Source organism: Erigeron canadensis, chromosome 5 (assembly GCF_010389155.1).
Source record: "Erigeron canadensis isolate Cc75 chromosome 5, C_canadensis_v1, whole genome shotgun sequence".
Taxonomy (NCBI): domain Eukaryota; kingdom Viridiplantae; phylum Streptophyta; class Magnoliopsida; order Asterales; family Asteraceae; genus Erigeron; species Erigeron canadensis.
This window is the reverse complement of record NC_057765.1, coordinates 6,452,581-6,465,909: the sequence shown is the minus strand read 5'-3', so window position 1 is coordinate 6,465,909 and position 13,329 is coordinate 6,452,581. Positions and strand designations below refer to the sequence as shown.

Below are 13,329 nucleotides of genomic sequence, written 5' to 3'. Positions count from 1 at the left end.
CCTCGGATTTATGCATTACTTGCGGCTTGATCAATATCAAACAACAAGAGGCTTCACAACTCAGAACCCAGATGTTCTTAAGCTAAAATATAAATGATTGTCACTGGAATCTACAAGCCTTTAATTAGATACAATTGGGCCTAACATGGCTTAGGAACTTTTATCAAACAATGACAATCGAGTTTAAAACCATTACAATATGAGAACCAATCAGTCAAAAAGTCCTAATATAACATAAGCCTCTTTATACTCTAATGTCTAATCTGTTAACACTTGTACAACTTCCTTCCCAACTTTGGGGGAAAACATATCTTGACAGGCTTCTGAAATGGAGAACCATTTCTTTGGACTGGGTAACCCTCCGTCCAGAGTTAATCCCAAAATGATTCGTAGCCTAAACAATGATTCTCTTGTTGTTTCGACTTGATGCTAACTACAGTCTATACCCACTCTTCAACGTGAACTAGACACAGGTTTACAGATGTCGCACTCAAATGCAGTTTTCATGACACCATTTGTATGGTAGAGTGGTAGTTGACACATTTTGCTATCTACGGAAGTGAATATTAACAAAAGCAGGCTGCAAAAAGAGTCTGCTGAACTGAAAGAGCAAGGGGCAAAACTGGATGAAAAAGAAATGAAGATATCCTCTTCGTCCTGCAATCTGTAATGCCAGCTTCGGGTCCTGATAAGCCAATAAGATATTTAAGATTATTATTATCATCGATCAATATCTTCTTGCATTAAACAGGTAAGAGAAAGATCGATTTTCAATCGGTTACAAAGTCTATTGTGCTCATTCAATATACCTGGCTTAATTTTGAACTTAAGGGTATGTGGAGGCCGTCGTAAGATAAACTTGATTGGATGGTCAGTCGACTGTCTATGACGATCGGCCGCAGAAATAAGCTGCAAACAAATATATATAACAGCTTTTATATAGAGCCTAAGTTATGCAATAATGTAAGTGCTCAAAAAGGGAAACTTAAGTCGATAATGGAATGTTTGAAATGGCACACTTATGAAGTCTGTATAGAAGACTAACCTTTTCATCAAATCTAAATAGAGACTGATCAAAATAGGGTGAAGGGCTCTGAGACTGACAATTAAATGGCGAAGAGGCCAGCACTTTCTTAACAAACTGCATGTATAAAGTGACAATAAAAGGTCATGCAATGAAGCTTCAAAGGACCTTGAAACCGTGCCCTTCAACTTATGAGATCAGAACCAAACATCTTTCGATTAAACATTGATACTGATTTTGTTCCAAAGAAAAAACCAACAATTAGGTGATGTCAAAAGTCACAGTGCACATCTTTTTCGAATTCCAAAGCAATGAGTTGATATTAGAAGTCCAGGTATCAGTTCATAGAATGGAAAGGGTAATAGTGTAATATCAAGAAACTGAGAAAGTAGAATGAAGAAACATAAAACAGAGATCTTACCAAAGAAAAAGCTCGTAGCTTTATTTTTACTGCTTCTCAATTGCTCGAGAGCATGAATGTTATTCGAGTGAGAAGATATAAAATTCATATATGGGGTGTTTTTAGACGGTACATGGAAATGATCACAAAACTGTTCAAACAACATATAGAGCTCATCCGAGGACATCTGCAAGAAATTCCGAGGTTGATTTGATTTGGTAAGCAGAGAAATATTATAACTTACCTTTTATACAAACTTTAAGAAATAAGAAATCCCACGTACTAATGTATATACATATACCTGATAAAAGGCAATAATTTCTGTTGATTCCATGTTATATACAGCAAAAAATGCAGGGTGGTTATCAGCATTTCGGGACACCTGTATCACGTGGACAACAAATGACGGGGCAAGTGTATGATATTATGAAGCACAAGTATTTCACATGCACCAAGCGTAGTTACTTGTAATATAAAACACATGTGATGTCTATACATTCTCTCTTTCTAGTAAAAAGGAAAAAATGGTAAGAATAGGATTGCTTACTGCTCCATCAACACTTCCAAACTTGATTAGTAAGTGATGCCGGTCCAGAAATTGCACCTACCCAAAAGAAGAGAACAACATTTTCATCACGTTTTGGGAACAGAACATAAAATGTACGTATTAGGGAAGTCAAAGCCTACCTTCCATATAATCAAGTCAACATAATCTTGAAAGTGAAAATAAAACTTCTTCTTAAGGGATTGAATTCTCTGAATAAACAAATAAAAAGAGCATTTAGCAGTGAATTTAAATGTGACAAACATGACATATAAAATGCGAAAACATGTATATACTTGAATTAATCGGGCGTTTGGTTGTACGTTTTTAAAGTGATTATATGACATGGTACTAATCAGAACCAAAAATTCAACATAAAAATTCACGACAAAACCAGCAGCTTCAGCGGTATTTGGATGTGCTTATGTTGTTTCGAGTTGTAATAATCAGATACCTACATGTGTCAATCAGACTATTTAACAACTTTGATAGATAATATGATCAAAAACTGTTTTATTCTAAAAGTGCAGACATTTTGTTAGATAGGGGTGAAAGTCTTCCAAAATTAGATACAAAGAAATAGGTAAATAACCTATTTACCTATTTACCAGTTTCATTGCAGCTGGTTTATTACCTGAATATCCAAAATGAATGTTCAACTTTTATAATAAAGAATCAGTTCAAAAGTACAGATCCAAACACCCAGCAACAAAAAGTTTGATAGTTGATGACCAACCATAGTTTCATCTGTTTCTTCATTACGTATCCCCCGGACTATAAAAGAAAGCAATCTTTGCTTTATACCACTCAGGAAAGGGTTTTCTTGAGCTGGCGGTTCAAGATTTGGGGCACTCATAGCATGATTCATGGGCATGTGTTGTGATTGACTTTTGTCAATATTTGAAATGGTCTGCAACATAAACCAAATTATGTAAATTCATAAAGTTTCTCCAGAACCAGAACAACTGCAGAGGATGACTGCAGGCCATATAAATCACTCTGCATAAATGGATCTGGTCATATTATATGTGCACTTTTTTATTGAAGCCAATAGAGTTGAGGTTTTGGTGGATATAGAGCACAGACTAGTTAACACACGATTAGATATTTTCTACACATTCACAATCAATACCAACCTCATGTTTTGTTGCATTTGATATAGGTAAAGCACTCAAGCAAGATTACATTGCACATCATGGCCATCGTTAATTAATGTGTTTATTTTCATCTCTTCCAAGAGAAGGAAAATACTCCCTGTGTCATATAGAAGTTGCAAGATCCATTTTGAGGCCATGCATCGAGTGTAACAATTTTATTTCAGCATATTGCAAGTTAAACTCATTAATCTTTATATTTACAAAGTATTAATATTGAGCATATTCCACTTGTCATGGCGAGAGATAGGATACAGCAGAAAGCAAAGAGTCTCCTTGCTTCGTCATTGTCGAAGGGTATTGAGGTCATATGACTACAACCTCTACAGGTGGCAAAATGATCAGGTTGAGTAAAGGGTCAAAATGGGTAGTTTTTGGTACTGGTCACAGGTCCGGTGGGGTTGAACACTTGACCCAATATACTTTTGGTGTAAATTTTGTAGTCTTTTGCACATACCTAGTTTGTCAAATATGGTCACAAAAATAACTCATTGTATTAATAATCTAATGCCATATATAACATTAAATCTACACTATTGCTTATTTGCCACCCGTTTGACCCTTTTAAACTAAACATTTTTCTATTTTATCAGGCTGACACGTTAGAGATAGAATTTAACACGAATCCGCATTCGAAATGAAATGCCCCATCATCACCAAAGATAACTCGAATACACCATGTGCCTAGTCCCTAACTCTCAAAAAATGGAAAATGATTCGACTTTTGATACTACAGAAGTAGAGATACAAACCCACAAACTTTGGTAATCAGATCTGAAAATTTTATGTATGTTTGTCTTGCTTGTAAAGTAAGACTTCAAGCTATAGACCATATAGGGCTAGAATAAGTGAAGCAGATACACTAGAAAACTTAATAAGCCAAGTCACTACCTTCAAAGATTTTTCAAATGCATATATATTCTCTATGGGTCATATGTTGATATTGCTTTTACTCTATCACAAAAATGTATTCAATGGAAAAAGTCTCTGTCACGTTAGAAACGAACAGTTTAACACTTGAAAAACTTGGATCATGCTTGATTTCCATAAGTCAAATGGCTTGAGCTCAAAGATATTACTAGAAAGGAAACGTGTTAAATGGGTCAAAAAAGGGTTTAAGGTCATCTAAAGAGTATTGAAATGCATAAAAAATAAAAACCCTCCCATCTCGTTTTAATATAAAATTTAGAACTTTTTTTTACTTACTAAACAGGTTTTTCATAATCATGCTTTAGCACATCATATTATTAGAATGAGTTTAAAATCATATATGAAGAAGTGTTTGCGGATCAACAAAGAAAACATAACTTTAGTACTTGCCTGGGCACTGGAATTGATAAAAAGTTCATCATCTTCATGACAAAATTCCCCGATTGCCCTTACATCAACAAGACTGCCAGAATCCCTAATCTGAAGTATGTGAATATGCTGATAACGAAGAGAGACTATTGCGAGTGAATCTTCAAATAGAAAAACACCCATGCTATGTGCTAAATTGATGTAATCATTACAAAAAACCCTAGCATCAAGTATAGCTCCATCCTCCAATCTATAACATTTAAACAAAAAACAGACCCTTGTTAAATGCTATAAATTCCAAACAAACTTTACTACATTAAATCAAACCAAACCTAAATTCATACTAAACCCATTAACGAACCGAATATGCAAACCAAACACGCCTTAAAAGTGTTTGATTGATAGCCTTGATATTACAATTTGGGAATGAAACCCACAAAAGATGGTGGGTTTCAAAATTAATTCTCATTTCCACTTTAATCGCGGTTCGTGCTTGAAATCAAACACCCCATGTATAGTGGATACTCAATAGTCCCCAAAAAATAAATGTAAATAACAAGTAACACAGAACTCATAATTTTCTTGTCATTTTTATGACATTTCATTTGTATAAAAGGCTACAGTTTGGTCCCCGAAAAAATAAATAAATAAAAATTAACTACATAAAGTTCTGATATATTTCCATGGAAAGGGACAAAAAAAAATGAAACTTTCTTCTTCGCTAATAAACGACTCCGTCTGGAGGGGCTTCTTCAGGAATCTGCAAACAAAATACATGAATCCAGTTATATAACTAGTTATTGACCCTGCGCGTTGCCGCGGAATACGTTTTTTTACACATTAAAGTTTTGGCAAATTTATGTCAAATATTCGAATCTAAACTTTAAAAATGACAACTGTCCATCTAGCAATAACAAAAAAAATATTATAAAAAGAATAATAAGTGTATAAAAACACAAACAATAACTATATTAATGCTTTAAATGTTTTATGAATGTAAGGCGTAACCATGATGAAAGTTATTATATATTAAAAACGTTATATAATATATATATATATATAAACGAAAGAAAATAATCAAAAACCAAATTTTTTAAAGTAAAACCATAACTGTGTGGAAGTTGTATGATTAAAACCTGAGAACCCAAAAGTTTAGTATCAATAAAAATGAAAACGAAAAATTTGATGTGGGGTAAAAGTTAAAAGATGAAAACTATCGTTAAAAAAACAATTAAACGTGTAGCAATACAATAAAAAAAAATGTAAAAGAATATTAAGATGTATAAAAACATAAACAACTATATTAATGTTTTAAATGTAACATGAACGTAAGACGTAACGATGATAAAAGTTACCCTTTAATAAAAACGCTATATGTATAAAAAGACAGATGAATAATTAAAGACCAAATGGTAAAAAGTAAAACTGTAACTGTGTGAAAGTTGTTTGATGAAAACATGAGAACCTAAAAGTTTAGTGCCACGAAAATGAAAACGAAAACTTTGATGTTGTGTAAAAGTTAAAGAAATAGAGATATTAGGGGGTTAAAACGAAATTTGGTTAAAATTTAGGGGGTTAAAACGAAATTTGGTTAAAATTAATATGTGTTTTAAAAGGTTGTACCTCTCATGCTTAAAAGACTTGTACATTGTACATTGCTTTTTAGTATATATATATATATAATATAATATATAATATACGTCTATATTACATCATGCTATTATTCTTTATCTATAGCTTCACATTAACTTCAATAAATTACCTCTCCTGCTCTCCATTTGTCTTTTAACCATATACTGTTATCGTTATCACTACTTGCACTTGGAAGGTTTTGCCTGTATACAAGTCAGAGCACAGTGAACCCAAAATGTAAGGGATTTCGGAATGCAAAGATGTATTATCGTTTCTAATAATACATGCCGTAGAGAATAGTATTTGGATGTGTTCGACGTTGTAACAATTAGAAATTTATATTCTGATTATTTGTTCAGCACATGACCAAAAACGACATATTTGTAAGAAAGGAAGATGTTTTTGTGATATGTTGGGATATCACTTTTGTAGCAGAGTGTATTCAAAAGTGATTATTGTGATTCAAGATCACAATAGTAGATAATCAGTTTAAAACAGCACATCCAAACACCAAGTAGTTGGCCATTCAAGAGACACTACATACGTAACACTTAACATGTCTAAAATAAACTTACGTCATTTGTAAGCTTGAAACTGCTCCAGGAGGTGCATTAGCAGAAGGGTTTTGTACACCAAATGGCCCAGATGGCTGTTGATGTACCGAATCAAGATTTGGTGAAGTTGCAGCGACAGGGAACTGGTTGGTAAAGCTACTTGCCGAGGCAGGGAAGGAGCTAACAAATGACTGTTGAGAGGGTTGACTGCTCAGTTGACCTACAAGTAACCAGACAAAAGATTGGTATATATAAAGGAAAGAAAAAATATATATTGGTAAATATGGGTAGTGATATGGCTGTGTTGGGAGAGTAAATATGGGTCACTAGTTATCTACAATAGTTAACTAGTTACCCGGATAAAGTTGGTTAAGCAATTGTACTCGTTGAAAATACACTTAAAGCGACTTTTGGCCAATTTCACCATTTCCTCGGCCTATTTGACCCCTTAGATATAAGTGTGTTGAAATTGCCAACTCTATGAATTGCATAAGAGGAAAAACTTAAAAACCACACCTGGAATTCCAAAAGCAAAGGTGTTCTGGGATGCAGTTGAAATCTGAGTAGGAGCTTGGAACTGACTTACTGGCCCAAAAGCATTATTTGAGGCAGCCGAACTAGAAAGTATCCATAAAAACATAATATAAATAAAGTGAGGGTCAGGAAAGCTTGCTAAAAAAAAGGACGAAACCCAAAAAGAAAGAAATACTTGCCTCATTTGAAAACTTGTATTCAATTGACTGAAACTTGTAACCGGAGTTGGGCCTATATTTTGCATTGTTTGAGAGAATAAATTTGTATTAGCTCCAGAATTGAAGTTTGTACCCACTTGGTTGAAACCCGGAGCCGAAGAAGGGACATTAGTTCTGGGAAAGGCATTTTGGGTAGTAAGGGTTGAATTTTGTGGAGGTGGGTAGGGATTACGAAGTAGATTTTCAAATTCAATCAACTTGGAACTAAGTAAGCTCCTCTCTCTCTCCACCTGTATACATGTGAATTCTGTTGACAAGATGATATATGGCATGGAAACAGATAATTAAACTTATTATATTAGAGAGTAAAGACTATAGCTAAATTTGACTACCATGATCTTTAAAGGCAACAAATGGGCAGGTTGGGTAACCAGTAAAACAAACTCGAGTCAAAGCGGGTCATTATTAGTGAGGGTTGAGATAGACCCAAACTTGAACATACAGAGTCACCGGGTTGTAAAAAAATTGATTGACCCGGAACACTATTTTGTCCTATTCTTACAGCAAATTGATGCCTTAACTGTGGTTACAAAAACTGTATCATTACGACCATGATCATCAAAACTAGAGAAAATGATACAGAAGGTCGTATGCGTCAACAAAAAGACACACTGGGTAGCTCTTTCGCCCGTTTGACCCATTCATAAGCAAATGGGTCAAATTTGCCATCTCTAATCTTAGAAGAAAAGGGATGCAAAAAATAGAATGATTGTGTAGTTCTTAATAAACTTACAATCGACTGAATGCCCGTCCCACGTTTAACTTCATCATATGCAACAGCTCGTAATTCTTCATAGCTAATATCTCCAACAATGTCACAAGGGCCACTAAAAACAAAACAGAAAGTTTCAGGTTACATTATTGCATTCCTCTGTAGAAAAGAAATTTGAAGAACAATGACATGCATTACCAAACTTGAAAACAACCAGATTGAAAGCATGTGTTTACTCTATGCCTAATATATTACATGGATATGTACTGTTTCCATATTAACTTCCATTAACGATCTCACATATCAAATTTTGTATCATCTTATGGAAAAGGAATAATATGCCTATTTGCTGTACACAAAGATAACTTTCATTTGTACCTAGCTCATACGAAACTGATTATTTGATCTATTCAAGGTCTTTTTGTCCAAACATTAAGAATTGATTCTTGCCATTTCAAATCATAGTAATCAGATACTCAGTTTCAAAACAGCGATCAAACCTGACAAGGTTATGAGGGCTACACATATACAAAAACATAATTTCATAAACTGCGTCAATGAAAATACCATGAGCCCAAAGCACTATACCTCACCCCTTGACCTCCAGATTATCTAAGACCATGACATGGGATGAATGTCAAACATAAGCTCAGTGACACCAGTGTCATATCAACATGTATACTACGTTAAAAACACTATTGATATGACTTCTAGTCAACACAGTCTACCCAGGAGTTTTCCGTAGAAGGTATACGTCAAAGACTATTTTTGTTTACCTAGAATTTTGTTGATCTCTCTACATATTTAATTGAGTTTCATCTGAATACCCAACAGCAACTAGCTTTGGCAAAAATACTTGTTGGTGTTTTGCTAACAAAGTGAATAGATTATCATGACATTATGATTTAACCATAGCATTAGACTAGAATTCGCATTAACTTTGATATGGAAGATGAAGAACATAATACTTTCTAGAGTGACCGTAACATGTAAGTTTCCAAACTGGTTTCTCATTTTTAAGATCTTCAGCAATTTGACTCTTGCAGGACTCTGAATCTGTGCACCTTCAAAACATCAAAACCTGACTCAGTCAGTAACCGCAACAGACATAGAATGAAAGAAAGGCATAAAAACAGTTGACTAGATTCTTACACGTGGTTAAGTGCCGAAGACTGCTTATCCTCTTTTTGTGAGGCTGGAGCATTTGTTGGGCCAAATCGACTCCACTTATTTTCACCAGGCTAATCAACAAAACATGTTAGAAAGTCATCAACGAGAAGAAAAATCTGAAACAAACGAGATGAAAACTGACAACGTAGATAAACATAACTACAGAAATATAAAAGTTAGCAGAGTAAACCTTGAACTGATTAGAGTTAAATGTGGTTTGGCTATTATTCTTAACACCGAACCCAAACGGATTGGGTTTTTGAGGTTGAGAACTATTAGTATTCGGAAACGTTAAACTGCTTTGTGTACCAAGTCCAAAAGGGTTTGGCTTTGCTTGCTGTTGTTGACTAGCATGAAGAAATCTGCAACGTTCGCCATATTGACAGCTATACAAAAAGATAAAACAGTGTAAATAAATCGAATTGTTACACCAACAAGTGAACAATCTACACAATCCAAGCGATGTAGTCATATTATGTTTACTAAATAAAGCTTGACCACAAAAGCAAACACTCTATACAACTCCAGTTTAAGAATCAAACTTCCCTCAAAGAAACGATTTCGAATGTATCATTGTTACCAAGTATATCTTAACCACAAAAACAAACTAAACAAAATTTGGTCTTAAAAATTCAAAAACCATAAACATGACTGTTTAAGTTTTAAAAACACAATCTTAAACACCCTCCAATATATATAGATAAACCCAAATCAAAAAATTCAAACTTATAACAAGAAACTATATACAATAATATTATCATGCATAGAGACAAAATTGATGCTTATTTATCTTAGTCAAACATTAATTATAAACCAAACAAACAAAAAAAAAATCCATGTTTTAATAAACCCTAAATAAGAATGTGGACAAGTTTATAACAAGGAAAATATATTGGGTTATTAAAAAGTTGAGATTTTTAACACGGGTTTTAATTTTTGATAGAAAAAAAATGTTAAAACCCTAAACAAGAATAAAACAATGAGAAATAAACGGAAGAAGATGAGCTTACTAGCCACGCTGGAAGTTCCGGCAAAGTTCTTTCCGGGGATGCATGTTTATATGTATACCAGTATATATGTATATATTTTCAAGCGCCCCTATATTTTTCTTTTTTTCTGATTCTGATGCTATATATATAGATCATCATCATATATGTATGATATATGACTGGCGTCCATAGCCGGTGACCGAGTTGCGTAATAATAACGTGGGAAGTATTATTTTACCTCCCAAAGTAACGATTTTAGCACAGTCGGTAGAAATATTTTTTTTACTATTATCTATATCTATATCTATACCCCTTATAAAACAGATTGGCTATACCCCTTATATTTACACTCAATTCGACCCAGTTGAACTAAACTACCCTCCATTACTGGAAAAAAAAACCTTTGTCTCAATCACTTCCTCAGTTCCTCTGTTAGAAACACACAAAAAAAAAAACTTAAATTGATCGATCACTCAAATCTACCCCTTCCCCATGTCTCTCCCTCATCGATATGTACCAGCAAATGATTTGCCATCGCCACCGCCATCAAAATCGATAGAGTTATGTCCACCGCCATCAAAATCGATAGAGTTATGTCATCTGTTATATATACACCATACTGCAGATCGATATATACACCGCCATCAAAAGGTATGATTTCTTTTACACCCTACTGTTTTCTTTTTCTTTTTTTTTCATGTCATATGTTATATACACCCTATGTATATATACTTTTATACATCGATCTGTAGTATGTATAAAGATTTAGGGATAATGATAATTTTATGTTTGTTAATTAGAATTGTTGATGATGGATGTTTTAAAGAATGGATGGATGGCCACGAAAATTACTGCAAGACTAATGAATCTGATGCAAATGATTAGCCATGTGTTAATTGTTTTCATGGGTGCAAATGATTACTTACTGCAGGTAAGTTGCCTCATAGATCAAAACGGGTAGGGTTGACCCATATTCGATTCATCTGTATCCACGGTGGTCAGATTTTTTTATTATAATTTTATTTTGCCTAAATTATTGATACTACATATCAAAAGCTTATTTCATTTTTAATTTTTTTTCATCTTGATCAAAAAAGGGTAAATGGGTGAGATTTCTATTGTCATCTTGCTTATTATTATTATTATTATTATTATTATTATTATTATTATTATTATTATTATTATTCCTTTTGCAGGTTTTAGACACCCATTGGAATTTTAGGAGCTCTTATTTCGTGTGTACAAGATTCATTTAGGTTGGGTTCCTCTTTGTGTTTGATTGTTCGTTTTGGGGTTTCGAGGTTTTAATTTTAGGTTGAGTTTAAGTTGACTGAGTTTGTTTTAGGGTTTTCAAGTCTTTTTCTTTACTAAGCAAAGTTATTTACATGCTCAAATGAATACTGTTTTTTATCCAGGAAGTTGAGGGATTGGGGAAAAGAAGATGGAGTGAAGAAATATAGCAATAGTGTTCTGTCACTATAGGTATATATTTCATATTTTTCTCATGCTCCGAATTCCTTCATATTTTTTTTTGTTTTTCCTTTATCCATCAATCTGTATCCGTTTTTTAAACTTAGATTGGTATGTGGTTCAAGTTCCCTCCATTATTCAGTTTCTTGAACCAATACGTTCATGTAATTTTTACCATTAACGTTTCACGTTTTAATTTGATGTGGTAAGTTTTTTTGATACACGTATATGTGTGTATTGAGTTTCATCTATATGAAGTCATAAATAAAACTTTAGTGCAACTTATAGTTGTGAGTTTGAATTTCATCTAGGCTCATAGTTCACCAAGTGAGGATCCCGAACTTAGTCGAGAAGGAAAGAAGTATATCTTGAATAACAAGAATGTAATTTTAAAGTGATTTGATGAAATGGTTTCTTTATTCCAACGGGATACAAGTTGCGTGCATGGTGAAAAACTGAACTGAGGTTGGGTTACAAGTCATGGAGCAACAGGTGCACTTGCTAGATGGTAAGGTTTTCAAAATCTAGGAGATGGTTCTTTTTTTCTTAATATATTAGATCATAGTTGTTAAGGGCGCGAGGCGCACTCAATGCGCAAAGGAACTAAATGTGGCCTAGGTGAGATACGCAAAAAAAGCGCGGGACTGAGCAGAAAAAACGCACTTTAAGTAAAACAAAGAAAATGACATTATTCAACCAATATTCACAAATATTGTTAATTGTTTAGTATTAATGACATGTTTATTAAAGTTAATGGGCTAAATTGTATATTAAAAAAACTATAGGTTCTTATTTCATACTTTCATGGGCTTAATGTTGGGTTAAAAGCCCATCTGTTAGCATTTACTCTAACCTTTTATACACTAAAAGAAAAGAAGGCGTTGGAAAAACAAAAAAGTACTACTTTCTTTCTATTACTCTAGGGTTTTTGTGCGCCTCCATATCCATCTGTCAAATCAACAAGTATCCCCTCCTATACTTCATCATCATTTCTGTACATCTTCTCCTCCGTGATGTATGGATTTCTTCATCTCCGGCCACAAGATCTTTTTTTCATACCCATTTTGAGACATATCCAGTCAGGTTTGACCGTTGACTACCATTTAAGTTAAATCTGATTCCCAAAAAACTCGCTTAAACTTATGGGCCTTGGGCTTAGGAATCAGATGCGATTAGCTGAAAATCTCCTGCGCCTAGGACCTAGGCGCACAATGCCATGGCTTTTAACAACTATGTATTAGATTAATCGAGTTATACTAAATTACAATCTATGCATTGTTTGGTTCTTTATATTCTATATTGCGGTATTATAATTAGTATAAATGGTCTTATGTTCTAAATTGGTGTTGTCAATTGCAGTCGAGAGGTAACTCACCAAGTGCCTCTTTTGTTTCATAAAACAATGTGATTTAGTGTTGAAATAGTTAAAAGGCCTGAATAATTTAGAGTTGCATATTGCTCTTGGTAATATCTTGAAGTTCTGAAAGAAAAACTGGCAGTTTGATTTTATTGGCGGGTTCATTTACTTCATATTGGCCTTTTCAATGTTCCCACAGGTATATATTATGTTAATATTCTCATTAACCTGTACTTAAAGACCGAGAATACTTCCTTATAGTTTTGTCGTAA

At 33.7% G+C, this 13,329-nt stretch overlaps 1 protein-coding gene, 1 long non-coding RNA gene and 1 pseudogene across 2 annotated transcripts; 1 reads left to right on the top strand and 2 right to left on the bottom strand.

The window, feature by feature from the left end:
* Positions 1–124: 124 nt before the first annotated feature.
* On the bottom strand, positions 125–4,890 carry LOC122601090 (annotated as a pseudogene).
* A 98-nt stretch (positions 4,891–4,988) lies between these two features.
* LOC122599570 (zinc finger CCCH domain-containing protein 16-like) lies at positions 4,989–10,378 on the bottom strand. The gene is made up of 10 exons (XM_043772092.1): positions 10,252–10,378; positions 9,432–9,627; positions 9,224–9,312; positions 9,040–9,135; positions 8,093–8,186; positions 7,321–7,589; positions 7,124–7,224; positions 6,629–6,827; positions 6,184–6,256; positions 4,989–5,181 (listed from the first exon to the last, which is right to left on the bottom strand). Exons 1-10 carry the CDS (start codon positions 10,293–10,295, stop codon positions 5,143–5,145), a joined length of 1,200 nt encoding a protein of 399 aa, XP_043628027.1. The 5' UTR covers positions 10,296–10,378; the 3' UTR covers positions 4,989–5,142.
* Positions 10,379–11,039: 661 nt separating this feature from the next.
* Positions 11,040–11,712, top strand: LOC122599085. The gene is made up of 3 exons (XR_006323861.1): positions 11,040–11,161; positions 11,427–11,486; positions 11,646–11,712. It is a non-coding gene; the product is annotated as an uncharacterized LOC122599085 (long non-coding RNA).
* The last annotated feature ends 1,617 nt before the right edge of the window (positions 11,713–13,329 follow it).

Coding starts and splice junctions, on each gene's coding strand:
- LOC122599570 (XM_043772092.1), bottom strand. CDS start 10,295: ATGCATCCCCGGAAAGAACTTTGCCGGAACTTCCAGCGTGGCTA. Junction 9,136..9,223: donor TCTTCGGCACTTAACCACGT/GTAAGAATCTAG, acceptor GATGTTTTGAAG/GTGCACAGATTCAGAGTCCT. Junction 7,225..7,320: donor AATACAAGTTTTCAAATGAG/GCAAGTATTTCT, acceptor GATACTTTCTAG/TTCGGCTGCCTCAAATAATG.